This window comes from Tasmannia lanceolata, unplaced genomic scaffold (assembly GCF_043159265.1).
Source record: "Tasmannia lanceolata isolate RefF3 unplaced genomic scaffold, GAP_Taslan_0.1 ptg000004l, whole genome shotgun sequence".
Classification (NCBI taxonomy): Eukaryota; Viridiplantae; Streptophyta; class Magnoliopsida; order Canellales; family Winteraceae; genus Tasmannia; species Tasmannia lanceolata.
Genome location: NW_027518681.1, coordinates 2,934,804 through 2,957,403, shown reverse-complemented (window position 1 = coordinate 2,957,403; position 22,600 = coordinate 2,934,804). Strand labels below are relative to the sequence as shown.

General features: G+C 38.5%; 1 protein-coding gene across 1 annotated transcript; it reads left to right on the top strand.

Moving 5' to 3' along the window:
• Window positions 1-9,408: 9,408 nt before the first annotated feature.
• On the top strand, window positions 9,409-21,328 carry LOC143875714 (putative protein phosphatase 2C 78). Its single transcript, XM_077377316.1, has 4 exons — window positions 9,409-9,821; window positions 11,023-11,396; window positions 20,260-20,496; window positions 20,667-21,328. The coding sequence occupies exons 1-4, from the start codon at window positions 9,566-9,568 to the stop codon at window positions 20,925-20,927; spliced, it is 1,128 nt and encodes a 375-aa protein (XP_077233431.1). The 5' UTR covers window positions 9,409-9,565; the 3' UTR covers window positions 20,928-21,328.
• Window positions 21,329-22,600: the final 1,272 nt, after the last annotated feature.

Here is a 22,600-nt window from a genome sequence, read left to right as displayed (position 1 = left end):
CTTTAGCACTTGAAACGGACCATCCGCACGAGCACGATCTTGAAGTTTGCTAAACTTTCCTAGTTCAAGAAGACTCATCCTCGAATTTTAAAGTGTCAAAAAATGATAATCATCTTAAACTCTTGAGGATCAAATCCTACTGCATAATTCCGAAGACGAAAATAAAATATGTCTCCATATTGAAAATGCTTGAATTCATGAATATCCGCTATAGGCTTAAATGTCGGATCAGATAAAAATGGATCAATGTAAACGAATGAACAAATCAATGTAATATGTTTCCATCCACCTAACTCTTCAATTTCCATTGGTTCACCAAATATGTTGTCCAATCCGATTCCTATGGTGATGAATTCATTAAATTTTTGTTAAAGTTCCTCACGCTCCGCATTAGCTTTATCAATTAGTAGAGCATAGGATATGCCATTTTCCTTGGTCTCTTGATCAAATTTGGTCTTGGAAGAAAAAGGTTACTCTCCTCCTTGTCAGCTTTGAGTCATCTTTCCATCCTAGAGGGAGTCAAGTTACCTTGACTCCATCCTTAATAAAAGAGTAGGTATTCTTGAAACCATCATGGATGACTTTGAGGTCGAACTCCCAAGGGCGCCCCAAAAGTAAATCACATGCATCCATAGGTAATATGCCATACCAAATTTCACCTCGATACCTAGTGCCAACAAGGCAGCGCTTAGAGACCTATACCTCATTTCCATAATTAATCCAAGATAAAGTGTAAGGATGAGGATGAGGTTCAGTCTTGAGGTTCAATTTCTCCACCACCACCGTTGCGACAATGTTTTAGCAACTACCTAGATCGATAATAACATTTCAAACCTTGCCATGAGAAGTACAACCGGTATGAAAAATACTAAATCAAATCCAATCGTTGTCTTCTTTAAAGCGGTCCATGTTCATAGCTCTTCGGACCACAAGGAGCTCGCCTTGATCACTATGGATGACCTCTTCATCTTCTTGAGGATCGGTTGTCGGTTCTTCATCATTGAGCTCTTGTATTTCATCATACACGAGAGTAACAACCTTGTGAATGGGGCACTCTGATGAAGTGTGACCATATCCTTGGCATTTGAAACAACGGGGCAAAGAAGGATTAGGCCGTTTATAAGTTGGAGTTGCATCATGATTGGATGGTCGGGAGATGTTATTGGAGGGATAAGATTCAGACGTACTCCCCCAGTTAGGAGTAGACTCATGACCTAGATTCTGACTTCTAAAAGAACCCAATATCCCTTGCTCTTGTCGTTGCCGTTGTTGTTGTTCCACTTTGCTAGCCAAACGATGACCAACATTGAACGATAAATAACATTGGAGTTGCACCTTTTCTTTGATGTCATGCCTCAACCCTCCTGGATATCGAGCAAAAGTTTGTTCTTCAGGTTCGGCAACTCCACATCGCACCATCATATTGTCAAACTCTTCTATGTATTTATCTACGGAACAAATCCTTTGTTGAAATTGGCACATGTCCACAAAAGCGTCTTGTAGATAATTTTTGGTAAATGCTTCTTACGAAACTCTTTCTTTATTTTTTTCATGATTTAATCTTTGATTTTCCGGCCTTTTCTCGTTGAAGCTTTAGTCGTTCCCACCATCTTGAGGCATGCTTAAGAAGTTTGATTGCCGTAATCTTCACTTTGTGCTCGTCAAGAACTTCTTTGTAGTAAAAAATTCATTCAAGGGTAGTAAGCAATGCTATGAAGACATCTGGTTGGATCTTTCCTTCAAACTCGGGAACCTCCACCTTAACATTGGTGAAATTTGGACCTAGAGGGGGACGTCTCGAAGAAGAATCGCCGCTCTCTCCTTGGCGTTGGCATGGCCGAGCGAAAGGGTTGACGTCCGATTCCGATCCATTACTTTCGTTCGCCTCATTTGGAGGCTCTTGTAGAGCTAACCTCTTGGTAAGGGTTTGGACTTGATGCCTCAATTTCTCAATTTCAATATCATGGAGATCCTCTCTCGGTTAGGAGCCTCAATTTCAATCGGACCTTGGCAACATCAGTTGGTCATTGATAAATTCGAACTAGCGCAAATTTCTCATTGCTAAGCCTAACGTAGAATGATCTCATGATCACCATCGCAAGGTTACACCCAGATTCTCTGATACCACTTTGATACCGTTCGGATCAACGAACACAACCCTTAAGGTAGTAGATGAAGAACAAGAAGTAAAATTCTTGCCAAAATATTAAAAATCTTTCTTCAACAAAATTCTCATTATAGATGTTTGGTGCACTTTTAATAGATGAATACAAGAGAAAAAACGTTCAACCTAGCCCACTAACTAGTTTAGGGACTTACAAACTTATAAATTAGTAACTCACAAACACATTAATTAGCCTATGAACTTATAAATGCATAGATGGAGTTTTTATATGGGGACCGACAGTCAAGTCCCTTGTGGGCGGTACCACCCTTGATGTTTGATCCAACAACAACTCACTTTTTAAGATGTTGTTGGATCAAGCATCAAGGGTGGTACTTTTATGGTACCACCCACAAGGGACTTGGTCGGGCACCTTGCGATTTCTCCGCATAGATGTTTAGTCTACTAAAACAGTCATATCATGCTAACTACTAGTCCGATTTTTTTGTGCTTATACTCATTGGAAACATCTTTCAAATGACTACAACTTCCTAGTTTACTATTTTTTTCAAATTCTTTTATCTTGTAGTACAAAAATCAGCATAAAAATCAGGCATCATCATTACAGAGGGAATGCACCTGCATCATAAAGGAGTACAAAAATGAATGGCTTGTCCTTTCTTAGTGGAACCTTAATTGAAGCATGATAGATCAAGGGCCAAGGATCACCTGATCAAAGCGATTTGAACTTGCAGTTACGGTTTAGATCAACAAAATTGATCATGTAAACATGGAAATAGTAGGGCTGAATTTGCTAGGCATTTTTGCCAAAAGCCATTTCATGGCTCACTTTTTCAGGAGAGAACAACTACCTAGCAGCAGATTTTAATAGGGGTGCAACTTGGGCGGGCTCAACCCGAACCCGTCGGGTTCAACCTGAAAAAAAGTGGGTTGGGTTGAGTTCAGGTTGGGTTTGGGTTCGGGTTGAGTTTTCTCAACTCGGGTTGAGTTCGGGTCGGGTTCGGGTTGAGGGCTTGGGCAACCCGACCCGAGTTCAACCTAACATTTTTAATAATTTTTTTTATTTTGTAAGCTTAAAATCTCAAGTTGGGTAGGGTTGGGTTGAACTCGGGTCGGGTTGGCAAAAAGGGTTCCTCGGGTCGGGTCGGTTGAACCTCGTCAGGTTGAAACTCGGGTGGGGTTCAGGTTGAGTAAATTGTTGCTCGGGTCGGGTTCGGGTTGGCCTCAACCCGACCCAACCCGACTAGAGTTGCACTCCTAGATTTTATCTTATTCATTTAATTCATCTAAGATACGTGGCAGATTTTATCTTATTCATTTAATTCATCTAAGGTATGTGGCTGTTCTCTCCTGAAAAAGTGAGCAGTAAAACGGCTTTTTGTCAAAATTACCTAACAAATCCCATTAAATAATCCATTATTCTAAAGGAATTAGCTCGTGATGATTATGGCTGGCAACGGGGCGCGTGGGGGCGGATGTTGCATTCCCCATCCCCGTCCCCACCTATGGTTGAATTCCCCGTCCCGCTTCGGGCAAGCGGGGAATGTTTGCCACCATCCCCGCCCCGTCCCCGCCCACAATTTTCTTTCTCTAACACATACAGAGAGAAATCTGAGTGGAGAGAAATGGAGGTGGGTGGCGGCCGAAGTCGGAAGTTGGTGGTGGAGGGCGAAGATGAGGGCCCTTTCTTCTTCCCCTCTATGTCCCTCTCTCACATTTAAGGGTGTCAATTTTGGCTCGGGCTCGGAAGCTCGCTCGAATCCTTAACGAGCCGAGCCCGATTTAGGCCAGGCTCGGCTCGGCTCGGCTCGTTAAGGCTCGTTAAGAATTTAATATATTTAAATATATATATTATATATTAATATATACACTAAAAGGGTTGTCCAGGGAGTGAAAGGGGGAGGCAAAATATGTCACTTCATTTTAGGAACCCCATTTGTTACTTGGACCACCCCCCATAGTGTAAAAAAAGTAGTCAAATTACACTATATAGGGCTGTCCAGGGAAGATGAGGCGTGTGAACTTAATATAACCCAAGCTCGGTAAGGCTCGCGAGCCTGACCGAGCCGAGCCGAGCCCGAGCCTGGTTCGAGCCCGAGCCGAGCTTTTGAGCTTAACGAGCGGGCTCGGCTCGGCTCGTTTACATCCCTACTCACATTCTTTGTTCTCGTTAGAAAAGGGAAAAAAGGCCAAAATAAAAAGCAATCCCTCTTTGCTTTTTAATTTTTGAAAACTTTAATAACTTTTGAATTTTGAGTCTTTGACAGCTGTTTGAATAGTAAAAGGCAATATGAGTTAGTGCATTTATCAAAACATGGTCTTCCAATATCAGTAGCCTATACAAAAAAATTTTAATTTTTGCACTAAAACAATAAAGTATAAAGGAAAGGTAGGAATTGATAGTGGTTACTGTGCGGGGACGGGACAGGTCGGATCCGTTCCCTTATCCACGGGTGAAATTGCCGCCATAGTGATGATTGTTGACCCTATGTGATTGAGAAAATATATTTTTGTGTACTGGCTTGTCTCGCATTTGGCCACTCACATTCTTAGAATGTGGAAAGATACACGTCTGATGAGGTGATAGAAACGAATTTGGTTTCACAAGCAAGCACATGGCAGTCCGATTTCAGAAAAAAATGCTAAAATGTCTGTCCATCTATCTCCAGTCTCCACCCAAATTCATCATGAATAGGGTGGGCCCCACAAGGCCCACCATTTAACATCATGCTTTGATGGAGTGGGTCCCAACAACTCCACTTAAATTCCATGAATAAGGTGGGGACCACCGTTTTACATCTCATGTCCTGATGGGGTGAGGCCCACCATCTCCATCAAGCTCCTGCATATGGCGGGGTCCATCAATTACACTTAAAATTTTGATGCAATAGGGCCCACTAGCATTAATGCTAGTAGTTTGGGGACCCAGATCTGGATAACTATGTTTTGTTTTGATAATGGGACGAATCACCGTGTTCTATACTTCTGTATATGCTTGTTAACCGGCTGTCAAAAGCTATTACAATTTCCAAAATGTTCTCAATAGCTAACTACAGAAATGTAAAATAAAATGAGCTAGCCGTCCCATTATCAAAATATAGTCGTTTGGATATCAGTCTCTTGTACATGACTGAAAAAGACATCACGACAAACTCTTTGGTGAAAGACATTGGCCAGTAGACACAACAAAGTGACTAATTCTCACAGGGGAATACTTTATGCTATTCTAAATAAAGTTAAGAAGCTAACTCTAAAACTATCATTTAGTTTTATATCTAATTAATTTGAATGTGTTTAGAGTGCTCAATGAAAGAGTAATTATTAATTATAATTATTTTGATAATAGTTGGTGATTTATTATGCTAGAATGAAAATTTCTTCGGTAGATTTTTGTATAGAATTAGCGACATAATGTTTGCATTATGTCGTTAATAAAGATTAGTACGAAATAATTTGGGTGAGCTTTACATCTTTTCAAGTATCTATGCATGACATGTAATAATTGTCTATTTTTCTTTGATTTGTCCTTTCTCTGGTGCTGGGCAAAACTAGATGCTTTATGATAGGGCATAAATATGGCGGGACCGTTGTGAGATTGCCTATTTTTCTTTGATTTGTCCTTTCTTTGGTGCTGGGCAAAACTAGATGCTTTATGATCGGGCATAAATACGGCGGGACCGTTGGATCTCACCACGTGTTACCCATGCTGTAGAGGAATCTAATCATGATTAGGAAAGACATTAATACACGGTAAGATCACGTGATCTTGCCACGTGTCACCTCCCAGCCTCCAAAAACTTCATTATCACGTTTATGGGCAAGATTACACAACAAAGCCACGCACACCGTCGAACCAGGGAGGCAACCCAATCCAACAAAAGAAGGTCTTCTCTCTGAAATGATGAAAAGGTTCATGTGACGTCCCATGAAGAGGATTTGCATGCAAGATCAAAGTATAAATACGCCATTAAGTTCCTAAGAAGGGAAGGCCCGATCCAGCCTAAGAAAAGGAACGACTCTAAAAAATGAGGCCATTAGAGGAAGCTCTATACCGTTAGTAAGATTTTCCAACTTTAATCAAGAAAGGGAAGAGGCGCTGAACGCCCTATCCTTCCCTCTATCCAGGCCCTCAACTCACTCACCCAGATATCAGAGAAAGAACCCGTACATTGGTCATGGTAAACCTGATTATACCTCCGCCATTTCTTGTTGTTCTTTATATCGTTGGTCCAGAATCTGACTTGAGTGTCGAAGTGGTCGTCCGGGACCAACTCTGGACCTCTCTGACCCCTTTGTTTGTGATTGCAGACCCCAGCGGAGGCTCTCTACCCACCGCGCGATCGCGAACCCAGATTCTGACGCCATCACTTTAGACTTTTTTAATACATCCCTGTCAATGTTTGTCGACCATGAATTTTTTTCCCATGGGATAATAGTTTTGTCGATTTTCCATGGACCGAGTGAAGAGAGGTTGAAAGTGATTAGAAAAAGGGAAATTTTAGATTACATTTTGAGTAGAATTTTTTTCCCCTTGTTTTTTTATCCTTTTCTCAAACTCTCCTCACTTGCCCTCTTTGGTGTGACGCCCCGAACCGAGCAACAGGCAGCGTTACATACCTGCAAGCTACCTCACGAATATGCGAGGCAAAAGTAACCAAAAATCCACTTGACAAAATAATCCTTTCTTATTCAATTAAAACAATATCCATGATCAACCATCTATAAATCCCATTCTAAAAGTAAATATCAGCAGTGCTTCATCTCCCAGCCTCTCGACCACGTCCCAAGCTAACTCCTCGATGACTCGTGGATGACACGTTATAGAAACAACATAGATTGGAGGTGTGAATCTTCTCATGTAAAATAAAAAAAAATCAGGAAAATCATCGGTTTAGCATTTCTTGGGGAAAGTTGCTGTTGCCTGTAAAAGGTATTAGGATGGTCCGATCAAGGTGGGGTCAATGGCTGTGGGCCCAAGTTGCCATCGCCTATCAGATCAAGCGATCCGGTCAAGTCCACACGCTGCAGGTGGGGCCCAAAAAGTCTTTCAGGCACCACATTGATTTAGATGACTGATACGTTCTAACAAACAGTTGTAGAATGAATTCAAAATATGGGTAAAATAGAAGTGAAAAATTCGCTCCCTTTGCTTTCCCTGTCCGCCCCTCCAGTGTAGTTATGACTACTCTTTTTACACTACAATGGAATGGGTGGTCTTGGGAAGGAAAGGAGGCAACAAAAAAAAAAAATGATAAAATGTGGGTAAACATTTTACTTACTTAGTTGCTTAGCCTTGACTCTTTTTGATGGAAAGATGTTTGATCTCCGCGGAAAATTTTCCCTCTCAAGAAAAGTTTTCTATGAAAATATAATTATTTTAGGTCCTTTTCAGACGGCAAGAATTTTGTGGACAAGTTCGGAAAGGAAAAATATTTTTTAAGATTTCCTACTTGTTTTACACACTAAACGAATAATTAAGACCAACCCTATTCAAATTTTATTTAGAGGGGTTTGATAATATCCATCCAAATTAACTATAAGATGTATGATAGAATGAAGGGCGTCCTTATTGGTAGATTTCTGCAAAGTCAACACGGTTTCCACTTTTTTTTAGGTGCAATCCATTATTTTCGGCTCCACATTTTGCAGAAATTAACCAACAGGGGCGCCTTTGAACCTGAATTTTCCAAGGGCGCCCTTCATTCTATCATCTCTCTAACTATAATCGCATCATTTCCCTCTAATTTATTGAAAGAAAAAAGAAATTTTTTCCGTCTAAAATGTTTTTTCTTGCAATCCATTATTTTCTTTTTCTTTTTCCTACTACTTCGTCCACGATTGGAATCAAGATTGCCGAACAAAGTGGGTTTAATATTCTTTTGGTGTAGATTAAAAAAAAAAAAAAGTTTCGTATTATCTTTTTTAGAGATCACCCTAGTGTCTATTCTCCATTAGCTTAATTTGCATTCACCAACTATTCAATGAGGCCCTATTTCTTTCTACGTAAAAATGGACGTAAAATTTGACAAATTTTACGTCCATTTTTTACGTCGAAGGAAACGGAACCTGAAGAGAATACTGTGGATTAAAAAGAGAAGGAAACTGAAGGAACGCGTTTGGCAAACTTTTCCCAAAATCAGGCGAAAATGGTGGTGGAGAATTGGATTTTCCAAAGCTATAGAGAGTCACTTTCGAGAATTCCAATTCTTCAGTTTTTGGCCGTTTCTTGAGAATGAGAACATGCCCTTATATTTCACTTCACTGTAGCCATTTCACATGTATTTCACTTCACTGTAGCCATTTCACATGTGAACAAATAATTTTAAGAAGTGGTCATTACTCACTAGTCAATCTTCTGTTTGTGGCCGTTCCTATTGCCCCTGAACTGTGATCGGATGATCCTAGCCCTTGATTAGAGTCTCGCCAAAAAAACAGGAAAGTTGTTCCACGATGATCCACTCGATCAACTATCAGGATTACAAATACATATTCATTGGTGGGACCCAAAATTTTATCATAAAAGTCAGTTTAAGTAATTTCTCATCAGTGTGGAATCCTCTACTTTCCGTTTTTTTTCGTAGACTAATTAGAGGTCAAGAAATTTGAAAATTCGTCGAAACCCAAAAACCTCCTTCAAAACCACGGGCCACGTCAACATCAAATTCCATCGAAATTCCACACGCGCACGTTAGCAAAAGCCCCAGAAACAAAAACCCATAGACTTGGATAAGAAAAGACTAAAAAGAGAAAGACGAAAGAGAATAGATAATTAAAAAAAAAAAAGGTCGATGGTTTTTTCGCCCCCTCTCTAGGATAATGCGCCTCATTTTAACCTGATTTGACTCAAGAAGCGTTAAGTCTGTCTGGGGCAATGATTATTTCGCGCCAGGATAATGCGCCCCATTGTTAACGTTATATTGACTTCGAATTTCGAAAAGCTTTAAAGTCTAGGAGCTGAATTTTTCGCCCCCTCTCTAGGATAATGGGCCCCACTTCTAACGTGAATTGACATCAAATTGCGTTAAAAGTCGGCCCACAATTCACGTAAAGGGCGGTGTATTATCCCAAGGGGAAAATCATCTCCCTAAAGTATGCCCCCAATTCACGTTACACGTAGGCGCATTAGCCCCGCAGGGAGGGGGGGGGGGGGCGAAAAAATCATCCCTAAAGTATGCCCCCAATTCAAGTTAATAGTGGGGCGAATTATCCTACGGGGGTGGGGGTGCGAATTTATCAGCTCCCAAAAAAAAGTAAGTTGAAGAAAAATAAAGAAAATCAAAACACAGTCACGCGTAGTGGCTCCCGTCTTCATCTAAAACGCGGCATTTGCCAAGACTTTCTTCAACTCCCCCCTCAAAACCACATTCCATCTCTCTTATTTCGTTCCGACAGAGAAGAAAAATCAAAGACAAGTAAATCCAAGATTAGGGTTTGTGAAACATGTTGCAGACATGTTGCAGGCCATTTGGTCGCTGTTTTGGAAAGAGAGGAGGTGATAATCTGTTATGGCATCTAGATTTAAAACCTCATGCCTCTGGAGACTACTCATTTGCCGTGGTCCAAGCTAATTCCTCTTTAGAAGATCAAGCTCAGGTCTTTACCTCCCCTTTTGCAACCTATGTTGGGGTTTATGATGGTCATGGTGGTCCTGAAGCTTCTCGATTCATCAATAATCGTCTTTTTTCTCATCTCCACAGTATGTCAAACCCTAACCCTAACCCTAATCTTACTGTATTTTCTTTTCTTTGTTTTTGTTCTCGTTTTCAACACTGTTATATCAGAATTGAAAATAGAGAAGAAGGATCGAATTGGAGAAAAATTGGAGAAAAATCGAACTCCATTGTTATAGAAATTAGGGCCAGCAAGGAAAAAAAAGAAGTGATTATTCCTTGCAGTAGGAGAAAAATTGGGAAATCAGTGAGTTAATTCCAAGAAACTTGGCCTCCAATCTGCTACAGCACTAAATGTTATAGAAATTAGGGTGAGCAAAATAGGGAACAGAAATTAGGAAAAAAACGTGATTATTCCTTCTAATAGGAGAAAGATGAAGAAACAGTGGGTTAATTCGAGGAAATTCGGCCTCCAATGTGCTACAGAACTAAAGGTGATTATTCATTCCAATAGTAGATAGAAATTAGGGTGAGCAAAATAGGGAACATAAATCAGGAAAAATGTGATTACTCCTTCTAATAGGAGAAAAATGAAGAAACAGTGAGGGGCCGTTTAGATACGCGGATTTTAGAATCAAGCTGTTTAGTTTGAAAACAGTGTAAAGGAGGGTTCATGATCAAGCTGCCGTATGTCGTCCGACAGCGATTCTTGGATTTTAACTGAGAAAATCAGGTTTTAAAAATCTCTCCTACATCTTGAGATTTCTAAAACCTGGAAATATGGGAGGAAGGGCGAGAAGTCAAAAACGAGTCAAAGACGACGGCTTCTTCTCGTCTCTTAGCTACAATTTTGAAGAAATCATGGATTCTAAAATCCGAGTATCCAAACGGCCCTGAGTTAATTCGAGGAAACTTGGTCTCCAATGTGCTACAGCACTAAATGTGATTAATCATTTCAATAGCCATACGGCATCTACAAATGTTATAGAAATTAGGGCGAGTAAAATAGGAAACGGAAATCAGGAAAAAACGTGATTATTCCTTCTAATGGGAGAAAAATGAAGAAACATTGAGTTAATTCGAGGGAATTTGGCTCCAGTGAGCTACAGCAGTAAGCCAGATTATTGCTTCCAATAGCCGTGTGGCATCTATGTTATTGAAATTAGGGAGAGTAAAATAGGAAACAAAAATTAGCAGAATAGGATAAAGAAGATAAGGTAGTAACAACTTAAATAAGGAAAAACAATCTTAACATCTTGTAATTTTTTATTTTTTTTTATTTTTCAGAGTTTGTTTCAGAGCAAGGGGGATTATCAGCAGATGTTATTAAGAAGGCGTTTAATGCGACGGAGGAAGAATTCTTCCATTTGGTGAAACGATCGTGGCCTGCGAGGCCGCAACTTGCTTCAGTTGGATCTTGTTGCCTGGTCGGGGCGATCACGGATGATCTTTTGTATGTGGCGAATCTTGGGGATTCGAGAGCGGTGCTTGGTCGTAGGGTTTCCGATGGTCGGAGCCATCCTGTTGTGGCGGAACGGCTTTCGACCGATCATAATGTCGCTGTTGAAGAGGTTAGGAAGGAACTCGAAGCGCTTCATCCTGATGATTCTCATATAGTTGTGTATACTCGTGGAGTCTGGCGGATTAAGGGCATAATTCAGGTAAAACAAGTGGAGTCCCTCTCCCTCCCTCTTATAAGTCTTTCTTTTTTGTTTCTGTGTTTTAGTTGATTGGATTTTTCTTTTGCTTTTATATGAATTTCAGAGTCAGATACATGCTCCTCTTTAGTAGTTTCAATCATTTTTGTGATCTTTAACAACAAATGCAACTTCTGATTCCTGATTTGGCTGCAGATTTTCTTTTCTGAATTTGCTGACTCAGTGTAACATCTTTTTATAGAAATTGAAATTGGGATGATTTTGAGGAACTGTAATCACTGCACTCAATTGGCTTCCCATTCAGTTGCAACATGTGGTGCTGAGAGAAGTAGGGGTATTTCTTTGGCATACATGTGGCTTCAGGGTGAATGAATGGGCAACATCGTTAGCAATGAAAATCTGAATTCTTAAGATTGATTTCAGTATTGTTCATGATGCATATCGTTTCATGCCACTCGAAACTGGATTGTCAATAGCTTCATTCTTTTATTATTTTTCTAGTAGAGCAAGTGAGAACAGCGAATTATTTGAAACAAAAATACTATTGTGAGTTTACGTTCAAATAAGAACCAAGCCTACAAAAAATTACACATCTGGCTGTATCGTCTGGTTCTGAAAACCCATTACAATTTCCCTGCTGAATTATTTATTCACTATAGGTATGATGTCGCGTGAGAGGGGCCTGCCCCTATTAGTTTTGGGGCCCCCTATCACGCCCTTCTCACTCCCCTCTCACATAAGTTGCCTTATTAGTATTGGAAGTTGAAATGACTGACCATACTCCTCACTCCTCAGTGCCAGATTATTTGCTTAATTTTGATTGGGTTTTGCTAACGAGTGAGTGCCCTTAGGGCACTCGTTAAGCATCATTTAATGGCCATGGGGATCATGAATTTACACGTACTTTGATGAAAACATCTCAAAACGGGTGTAAAAGTATCAAGGTACGTGTAAATTCATGTTCCCAATGGCCATTAAATGATGCTTAACGAGTTCCCTGGGCACTCGTTAGCAAAACCCATTTTCATTTATTTTCCCAAAAATGGCTTAGTTAAGGAGACATTTCCTATTTTTCCCCATCAAACTTCGTTCTTGCCAGGAGAAGACATCGAAACACCCTTTATTCTATTCATCAGATGGAACTATAGACAATAGTCATTGCACTCCACATGTAGACCATCCGGCATTGCTGCACCCTGATTACCTTTCTTTAGACCATCACAACTTAGCTTCCACAAAGTCTTCTAGAGAATTGCATCTAGCTAAATAGAATGGTTTGGGCAGAACACGGTAAGAAGAATTGCCCATGTACATTAACTTAAATCCATGCCATTCATTGTTTAATGTTTGAAGTATTGGATTTCGATAAATTTCTGACAATGTTGCCCAAGACAGAAAACTCCTCAAAGGTCAAACGATATTGTAGACTTTTTGGATAAATAATGTGTGCATCAAGCTATAGTAAATACACTGTGTTTTGTCTTGTCCACCAGAAAAGCAAACTGTATCGAGTGATACATCTCAGTTAATTGTTTGAAACAAATGAAATTACATCTTATTATGTTGTCATGCTCCAGACGTGTTCACCTTCCTTTTCAATTTCATGGGGGTCCATTTACTCACCATTGGTGTCTTAACAATACGCTGCCGGACAGATTTTTCAACATTCATGTATACTATTATGCTGGTGCTGTTGGTAGCATCCTGATCATATAAGAAATTTGTAGTATATTACAAATCAAATGCCATCTTGTCTCTGCAATTGTTTGAACTTTGAACCCATTTTATGCCAGAACCTTAAGTATTTTCATGGCTCAAGAGGCATAGGGAGTACAGTAGATCCCTGAATTCCAATAATCTTCTAGTGGCGATCGCACAGATCATATTTTCTTGTAGCTAATTAAGGTATATTTTGTAAAATTCATAGCAGGCTAGTCCTTTTTGCTTTGTTCAATAGGATCAAGCACTTGCCCACGTCCCCCACTTCCCACATTCACCCAAGTACCACGCACATATATGTTGCTCTTCGAGTTGCAGACAGTCCAATTCAATATAAACCGTCTTCATTTGTTCTACTTCTAACCAAATCAGACCAATTTAAAAAAAATATATATCTCTTTCTAAAACGCATGGTAATTACCCACGTTCACCCAAGTACCACGCATACAATACGTTGCCCTTCGAGTTCCAAACAGTCCAATTCAATATAAACCGTCTTCATTTGTTCTACTTCTAACCAAATCAGACCAATTTTAAAAAAAATATATTTCCTTCTAAAATGCATATTAAAGATTTCTTTATTGTCTTATTTGTTTATGGATTTGTTTTCTCCTTTCTTATATTTCTTTTGAATTTCACTTTTAGGTGGGTTTCAAACATCTAAAATTTTGCAGTCAGACTTAGATCCATAATCCCATGATGGGAAGGAAACCCTAATTCCATTAAATGCTTCTATTTTTGGGCACTTGTAAAGTGCATGACAACTTGCTTTGGGCCCATGTTGTTGACATCACAGCCATGTTTGTAATAGTCTTGCCAAACTCCTCTAGAAATTGAGTTAGTCTGCTCATTCATTGTCACATATTGATCTAGTTTAGAGGTTTTGTCTATCTAGGTAGAGATTGCTTGCACTATTGATTTGCTAATTTTTGTGCTAGGCTTGTTAGCCGTCTGACTTAGTTCCCTTGGCAGGAGGTATGAGTCGTATGACAATCATTGTCTTTATCTTAAACTCAACTACCAAAATGGCATTCTAACAGAGAGAGGGGAGAGAGAAAGCAGACAGAGGAGAGATAGTATAAGTAGATTATTCATCTATCAATTCTCACTAATTACGCACAAATCCACTCTACTATGGGAACTCTCTAGATGAAGAGACATCAGTCACATCAGTAAATTCTTTAGCCAAATATGTACATTTTGAAAGTAAAACTGTATAATTCTTCTAAAGAAAGTCCACACTCTCACAAGTCTTCATGTTCTTAAAAGCTCCAATTCCCACATCTTCAGATATCTTAACCATCATATCTTTTATTTATGGGAATGTCAGTTGGCTGTTTTGGTTTATTACACGAGTAAAGGAGCAGACGGTGTCTTCTAAACACATGGATTCTTTTGTTTTGAACATGTGAATTATGTTTTTGGGGTCGTGTGATATGTCTATGTTGGAGTCATATGATTAGTTTTTGTTCTTTGTTTTTTTTTTGAAGGGGATTGCGATCATTGCATCTATTGAAATAAAAACATATGCTTTGCCTTTTCTATTGGCCCCCTCCCTAAAAAACAGGAAGGGGCTTCACTTTATTCAAAAGTATAGATGATAAATTCAAGAAGCAATTGCTAGGGTTTTGTGCACTGATAAGGACTCAGTCGATGTCGAATTGCACAGCAGAAATCTTTTTCCATCCCTTTTCTTTTTTCTTGTGGAAGACATCCAATTGCATAATTTCTTTGTTTTCTATTTCAAAGTGGTTGGGTTTGTACCCTCCAAAATTACACATTATCGAGGTGTAGAGATTTCTTTAAGAAGGCAATGGGTTTGGAACTGAAACACTTACTATTTTAAATTTTCTATAGATTATAATTGATTTAAAACTATTTTAAATCTAATCCTAGATGAGAACTCATGGTTTCCATGGATTTTCTATAGTTTAAAATTAAGAGAATATATTCACGGTTACCTGTGAGCAGCTCAAGTGTTCTGCCTCCTTTTTGAATTCTTGTCCAAATGAACCCATACAAATTACATAGATGGTGGTCACCTTGTTGTAAATTTCGTGACCCCTAAGATGGGTTGTAGGATCTCCATGTGGTTTCCAATTTCCAAGACTAGTTGTTGGTTCCAATTGGAAACAATTTTCAATTAGACTGGGGTGTCTCTATCCCCTGAATTTTAGCTCCTTATATTTTTTAATTTATTAAATAATATTAATGGACTTCTAAAATGTTTTACAAATACTTTTGTAAATAATATATTTAGGGAAATGATATCAGCGCTGCAATGTTTTGATATTTCCGCACAAGTTTATTGTCTTTTAGTATTTAAAGGGCTTGTCAGAGCTTTTTGGGAAATGTAATAACCTTTTGACAGCCCTTTAAATACTACAAGACAAGAAACTTGAGCAGAAATATCAAAATATTGCAGTGCTGATATCATTTCCCTATATTTAATAGTATATATAATATTTTGATAAAACAATTGATGAAATCTTTTTATCAAATACCATTGGATCCAAATTTTTGGAGCTCAATGCATATAGAAAGTCATTTTAAGTATTCTCTCCTATGGGAATGGTGGATTCCATGTTGAACATACAAGTATTCTATGCAGTGTCGTATTCTTCTATTAACCCAATATTAACCCAATGTACCCATATATAGCCCCTTATTGGGCATTACTATTTAGTATAATCAAAATTGTACAAACATTAAATAGAATTATATGGATCCCTCAGATTTAGAGATCCATTTCATGTAAATAAACCAATGGAATCATTATACAATTAGAATATCCCTTGGGTGTTTTGCAATCAATGATCATGTTTGGTGTAGCATCTGTATGCAGCGACCAGTCTTCTTAAGTTCTCCACTCCAGTGACTGAGCAGTCTCTCTCTCTGTTCGTTTTTTTTTGGATATTTAACTGAGATAAGTCTCTCTCTCTTCCTCTCCTAACAGCACAACATATGTCAGCTGTACTAGAATGTGATTTACCACTCTACATTCCCAGTTGAGAACTATTTTATGTCTACAAGGAACTGAAACACCATCTCGTGCCTTGGATTCATAAATCCTAAGCATGATGTTCCTACAATGTTGCCTAAGGAACCTTATGTCAACATCTAATGCACATAAATTTAATATACTCATAACAATCATGATAGTGAATTAAATAAAACCATAAAAAATAATTCGTATATCGCATGTAAGAGTGTTTAAATAGATAAAACTGAAAAATAGCTTTTGAGGGCATACAAAACTAGCAATATACTACCATTCAAAAAAAAATAAAAAATAGCAATATGCTAGGACCTATATCGGTTGATGGTTTGGCCTCTTTTTGTGCTCTAATAGGCAAAGATGATGAATTTAGGGTATCCCATGTTGGTAAAAATTAACATTTCTTATCTTGTGACTTTCATTTTATTTTGTGCAGTGCTTTAGCCTATATTTCACTGTCCAGATGCTACAAGATGACAGCAGACTTGCTTGTTTGTAGCTGTTCTAGTTTATACTGTAAATTTTTAAAGTTATGAGTTAATTTACTTTAAGGTTCTGTTTCTTTGGACGTATAAAAGGACGTAAAATTTGTTTTATGTTCATTTTTACGACATGAAACAAATTTTACGTCCATTTTACGTCAAAAGGAATGGAGCCTAAGCGAATTTCATGGTCGCATATACTATTTAGTTCTAGGCCTTGCATCATAGTACACTATAACAATGACTAGGGGCAATAATCTTTGTGAGGGAGAATGGTAACATCATGTACAAGCTCTTGTTTCATTCCATAGTAATTTATTTGCATTGTTCCTTTTGAATCTTCTTTGGCATGTGAACTGGAATTTTACTTTTCGAAAGCAAACATGCTCTACAAGACTACAACCATGCTTTAAAGAATTGTAACTAATTGTCCTTGTTTTGGTGATGATCCCAATTAAGAACCAACCCCATTTTTGTTTCTTTTTGTTTTTATAAGTTCTTTTTCTTATGTTTGTTTTTATGTTTTTATATGTTCTTGCCCTTTTTTTTGGCTGAAAAAAAGTTATCTTTTGTTCTCCTCATTTGTCAGTTCTTTGCAATGTTCAACGAAAGGAATCTAATACATCTTCCTTTTATGATAGAAATTCTCTCTAGCCGACACATTTCCCACCTCTTCAACAATATCTCATTATCACTTTAGAAACAGAAATGGTGCATTTAATATATTAAATGCACCCAAACCTTTGTCAAGTATAATAATGAGGAGCTATTCAAAATGTAAATTGTATTCTTTCATCTTGACTGTTGGTTGTTGGAACCGAGTAACTTGTGCTACTGCTACATTACATAGGTAACTATGCATTCATCTTTTTTTGAAATAATGCACTTGAGACCTGACCATGCTCCATAAGCAGCTAATGAACTTCCACCGTAGTGCTAAGACAGGCCACCAACTATTCCAGTTGATAGTTTATTCAGCATATAAAGTAATTGCATATCACTGATTCTGCCTTTCCCAAATAACTCCAATGATTGAGAGTTTTCTTGCTTGCCCCCTTCTCGATTACCTTGATGCTTTGATGCTTATTGTTTTCACAGTAATTTCCTCTTTAGTGAAACCCTAAGAAGCACGGGTACTCTCCGGACGCCCACGTACCCGTGTCGAGTGCCTATCGGGTGCGGGTGCTCTTGAGTACTCTTTGGGTGCGTACCGGGCACGCACCCGGGTTTGTGTACGTATTGGGTGCGCACCCAGTTCAAATTAAATCGAAAATTACAGAATTACAATAGAGGGGTTGTCCCAATTAACAAAAGGGGGGTTGAATATATCAAAAAAAAAAAAAAAAAAAAAAAAAAAAAAATATATATATATATATATATATATATATATATATATATATATATATATATATATATATATATGAGGTATATGATTGTACGCTCGACCGTACCTAAAGTTAGGTACGGTAGAGTGCCAAATCACATGGGTCCCACATTTTTGGTGGGCATCTAAACCATTCATTTGCAAGGCCCCATCATAGATAGGGTGCATACCAAAAATCAGCTCCATAGGATCATCCTAACCCATCCATTTGTGGAGGCCAAAATGGACAGACAGTGTTTGTCCACAAATCTGCCCATTTTGGCCTCCAGTTTTGGAGGGGTTAGGATGATTCAATGGTGCTGATTTTTGGTATGCACCCTATCTATGATGGGGCCTTGCAAATGAATGGTTTAGATGACCAAAAAAATTGTGGGACCCATGTGATTTGGCACTCTACCGTACCTAACCTTAGGTACGGTCGAGCATACAATCCTTTTCCTCATATATATATAATTTTTTTGGTCATCTAAACCATTCATTTGCAAGGCCCCATCATAGATAGGGTGTGTACCAAAAATCAGCACCATTGAATCATCCTAACCCCTCCAAAACTGGAGGGCAAAATGGGCAGATTTGTGGACAAACAGTGTCTGTCCATTTTGACCTCCACAAATGGATGGGTTAGGATGATCCTATGGAGCTGATTTTTGGTATGCACCCTATCTATGATGGGGCCTTGCAAATGAATGATTTAGATGACCAAAAAAAAGTGGGACCCATGTGATTTGGCACTCTACCGTACCTAACCTTAGGTACGGTCGAGCGTACAATCCTTTTCCTCTATATATATATATATATATATATATATATATATCCCGTAATTAAAAACCTAACAACTTAGAAGTAATAATAGATTTTGGTGAAGTAATATTAGATTTTGATGATGTTATTGTTATTTGATTGTTCTCTAATTAAATTATTTGAATTCTTTAACAAAATATTTAATTTTTATTTTTATAAATTTATAATAAGATATAAAAATATATTATATTCAACGTACCCCCAACGTACTCATATCCTTTTTTTTAAAATCACGTATCCACGTAACCGTATCGTGTCGTACCCGCACCCTGTACCCGTATTCGTGCTTCATTGGTGAAACCAATCATACCTTTTTACATTCTTTTCCTTTGGAATTGACGCTTATTTCAGGAAGGATCTTTCTATGGGGATGCATCATTAGCAGTCGACTCTGTTGCCCTTTCTGTTTATTGTATGCAGTGATGTAGTAACTAGTCATCTTTGTAACTGTCCCCAGCTTACCCATAAAAAAAAAGAATTTGCCAAACTAACTTTGAAAGGAGGTTGACAATCCAGATATTCAAAATTCTTAATCTTGGGACATCATTTCCATGGTGGTTTTTTTAACTGATTTTTAGGGTTAATCCCACACTCATTTTCAGAGTAATAACAAACATGTTTAGATCTGAGGTCTGCCAATGGATTGACAACACTGGAAATCCAATTTACTGGTTGTGTGTTTCTTGTATTAGTTGCCTTAGATGGAAAGTTTATTGTTTAACGGTTGGTGGATGAAATACTGGTGCGTGTCTTTAAGTCTGTTTTGATGTCACACCATGAGGCTGAAGTTTCATGGAAGCAGTTCCCATTATTTTCAGTCTTCTTTGTATGGTCCAAAGATGCCCTTCTTCCATTTAGTTTTATATTGGATTATAGTCGAGCAAGGGTAACGGTAATTGAGACCTTTATGGGAGGTTCTATAAATAGGGACAGTATATTGGAGAAGGCAGTCCTTTTTTATCTGTTCCTTTCTTTTTTCCTTCTTTCTTTTCATCTCTTTATGGCTGTGCTTAGAATTTTCTTTTCCCTCCTTTTTTGCTAGTTATAATTAAGTTTGATGCTTTATCTGTTAGTTCATATTCTAGGCACGTAATTTCTCATATTGTCATGCACCCATTTTGGACTTAGTTCGCACTCTTTTACTGGTACTATCTAAAACCGCCTGAAAACAGTCATTGACTCTCCCCGAGTTCACTAGGGCTTAAGCCTTATAGAGTCAATAAAAAACTCTATATCATTGATGTGCCTGATATTTATGAAATCTTATACATGTTCTTGTCAGAATAGAAGTTTTTATTTTTTAAGCACTACTTACTATTGAATATTGACATTTACGAAATCATGCGAAAAGGATCCAAATCCTATGATAATTCTCTCTACTACCATCTGGTAGCTGCTAATGTAGCACTCTATTCTGAACTATCCCTAAATTTTAGCATATTGTATAAAGATGGGATTAAAGTCTGATATTTGCTCTCTTAGGTGTCAAGATCGATTGGAGACATCTATTTGAAAAAGCCCGAGTTCAGTAGGGACCCTCTCTTCCATCAGTTTGGGTCTCCTATTCCTCTGAAAAGAGCTGTGATGACCGCAGAGCCATCAATACAAGTTCGGAAGATCAAACCACAAGACTTATTTTTGATATTTGCTTCAGATGGCCTCTGGGAGCAATTAACAGACGAAGCAGCTGTAGAAATCGTTTACAAGAATCCAAGAGCCGTAAGTTCCCACCTCCAATCTGATGTTTCTTCAATATTGCTGTACTCATTCTGCATTGTTTTCCATTCACAAGTTGTTTGTCTAAGATACCATTAAAAAAAAAAAAAGTTGTTTGTCTAAGTCCAAAATCTTTTATGAACCATTTAGCCGATGAATTATGAATTATGCAGGGAATAGCAAAGCGCTTGGTGCGAGAAGCTCTTAATGAGGCCGCAAAGAAAAGAGAAATGAGATATGAGGACATAAAAAAGATCGAGAAGGGGATAAGGCGCCACTTTCATGATGATATTACCGTGATTGTGATCTATCTCGATCGTCACCATGGTTCGTCCAAAGTCAAGGGGAACATTGTTGACTGCACTAGTGCACCAGTTGATATCTACTCTTATTACGCAGATGAAGCAGAGGAACCTCTTCGGCCTACTCCCTGAACTGAAAGCCATATCCCCCACTGGAATTGTACACTAACTACCACTCTTGTGAATAAAAAGTAAATTATATAACTTGAAGAAATGCTAATACCATTCACCTCAAGTGGGGTGAAGGATTATGTGTGTTCACTTGACTGGTACAAAACTGGTCTCATTTGGGTTCTTATTCTTCACCCCTCAGCGAATGGTATTAGCTTTTCTCTTACGACATATACATACATACATACTTCAGACACACTGATGATATGTAGGACTGTATATGAAGGATCCTAATGGAGGTAAGGCGAGAAGACGAATTTTGAGTAATAAAAATACGGGATTTTTTGTACATAATTCTACTCAAGAGGGATACTATTACATGTATGGTGATTCGTTCTGTTCAGAGACAATTTTTTTTATAACCCAAGTTCCCTTGGCCCCCATCTCTTTCCGGAAGAATTTCCTTTTGCTCTCATTGATGTTTTGGAATTCCGAGACGGAAAGGCGGCGAACGCTCATTCCCGGAAGCTTTGGTAATGACACGAAATCTAATGTATGTTTTGGTAGACACCCACATCAGAAGGGAGGGATTGCAATTACATATAAGATGTTATATTTTGCAGGTTAGAATCAATTATACCCGTTTTTTGTACCGAGATTGCTACATGGTTCTGATGTAGTACCCGGGAAATCAACTTCTGATTAGAAGGCATGGCAATAGTTGACTGTTGATAAGGTTAATACAGCTTGAGGAAGAGCATCTTCTGTACCTGAAATTCTTGTCTTATTGATGCCCAATCATGTTGAATCCTCATTCTGTTCAAGGCCATGAAGAGATTCTCCTTGAGGATTCTTGATCAACTTGATCTGTGCTAATTGTAGGAGGCACGATGATAGGAGGTGGTCTTCTAAAGATGCCTTCTTTGGCTCTTGTTTGATAAGGCTCAGTTAAAACAAATTTTACATACGTCCATTTTAGGGCGAAAGAAACAGAGCCCAAGCAAAATTATATTGCCTAAGAGAAGTTATGGGTGTGTTAGGCAACTGTTCTTATTCTCATTCTTCTGCTGGATCAAATTCGTGTGGCTTGCCCGAAACAGGGGAATGAGAATCGCCCAAATCAAATTGTTGTGGCTTTGAAAAATCAGGGGAAAGCTCATTCTTCCCAAATTTTCATCATTTCTTGTCCTCGGCAAGGCGAAAATGAGAGGACCCATGTGGAGAATGCTCGCTGAACGTCCTATATGACCATTTAGCCAAGGAATCCATTTTGCCCACTGCTTAGGTCCTGTTCATTTAAGATTCTGACAACTGATTGTACTGATTATTCTACTCAAGATTATGTCTAGCCCTGTTCCTTTAAGACTGACAACCGATTGTGAGTTTTTGGGCCAATAATAGGCTTGGGGCTCACAATCGGTTGTCACCAGCTAAAAATGAACAGGGCCTTAATTTTAAGTCCAATAATCGGTCTTGGAGTCACAATTGGTTGCAACAATCTTAAGGCACTGATCAGTTCAGACTGTTGCAGCCGATTCTGAGCCCCAAACTGATTATTGGACTCACAATCGGTTGTCACAATCTAAAAACAAACAGGGCCTTAATTTTAAGTCCAATAATCGGTATTGGAGTCACAATCGATTGCAACAATCTTAAGGTGATCTCCAACAAAGCATTGAAGATATATACGCCCA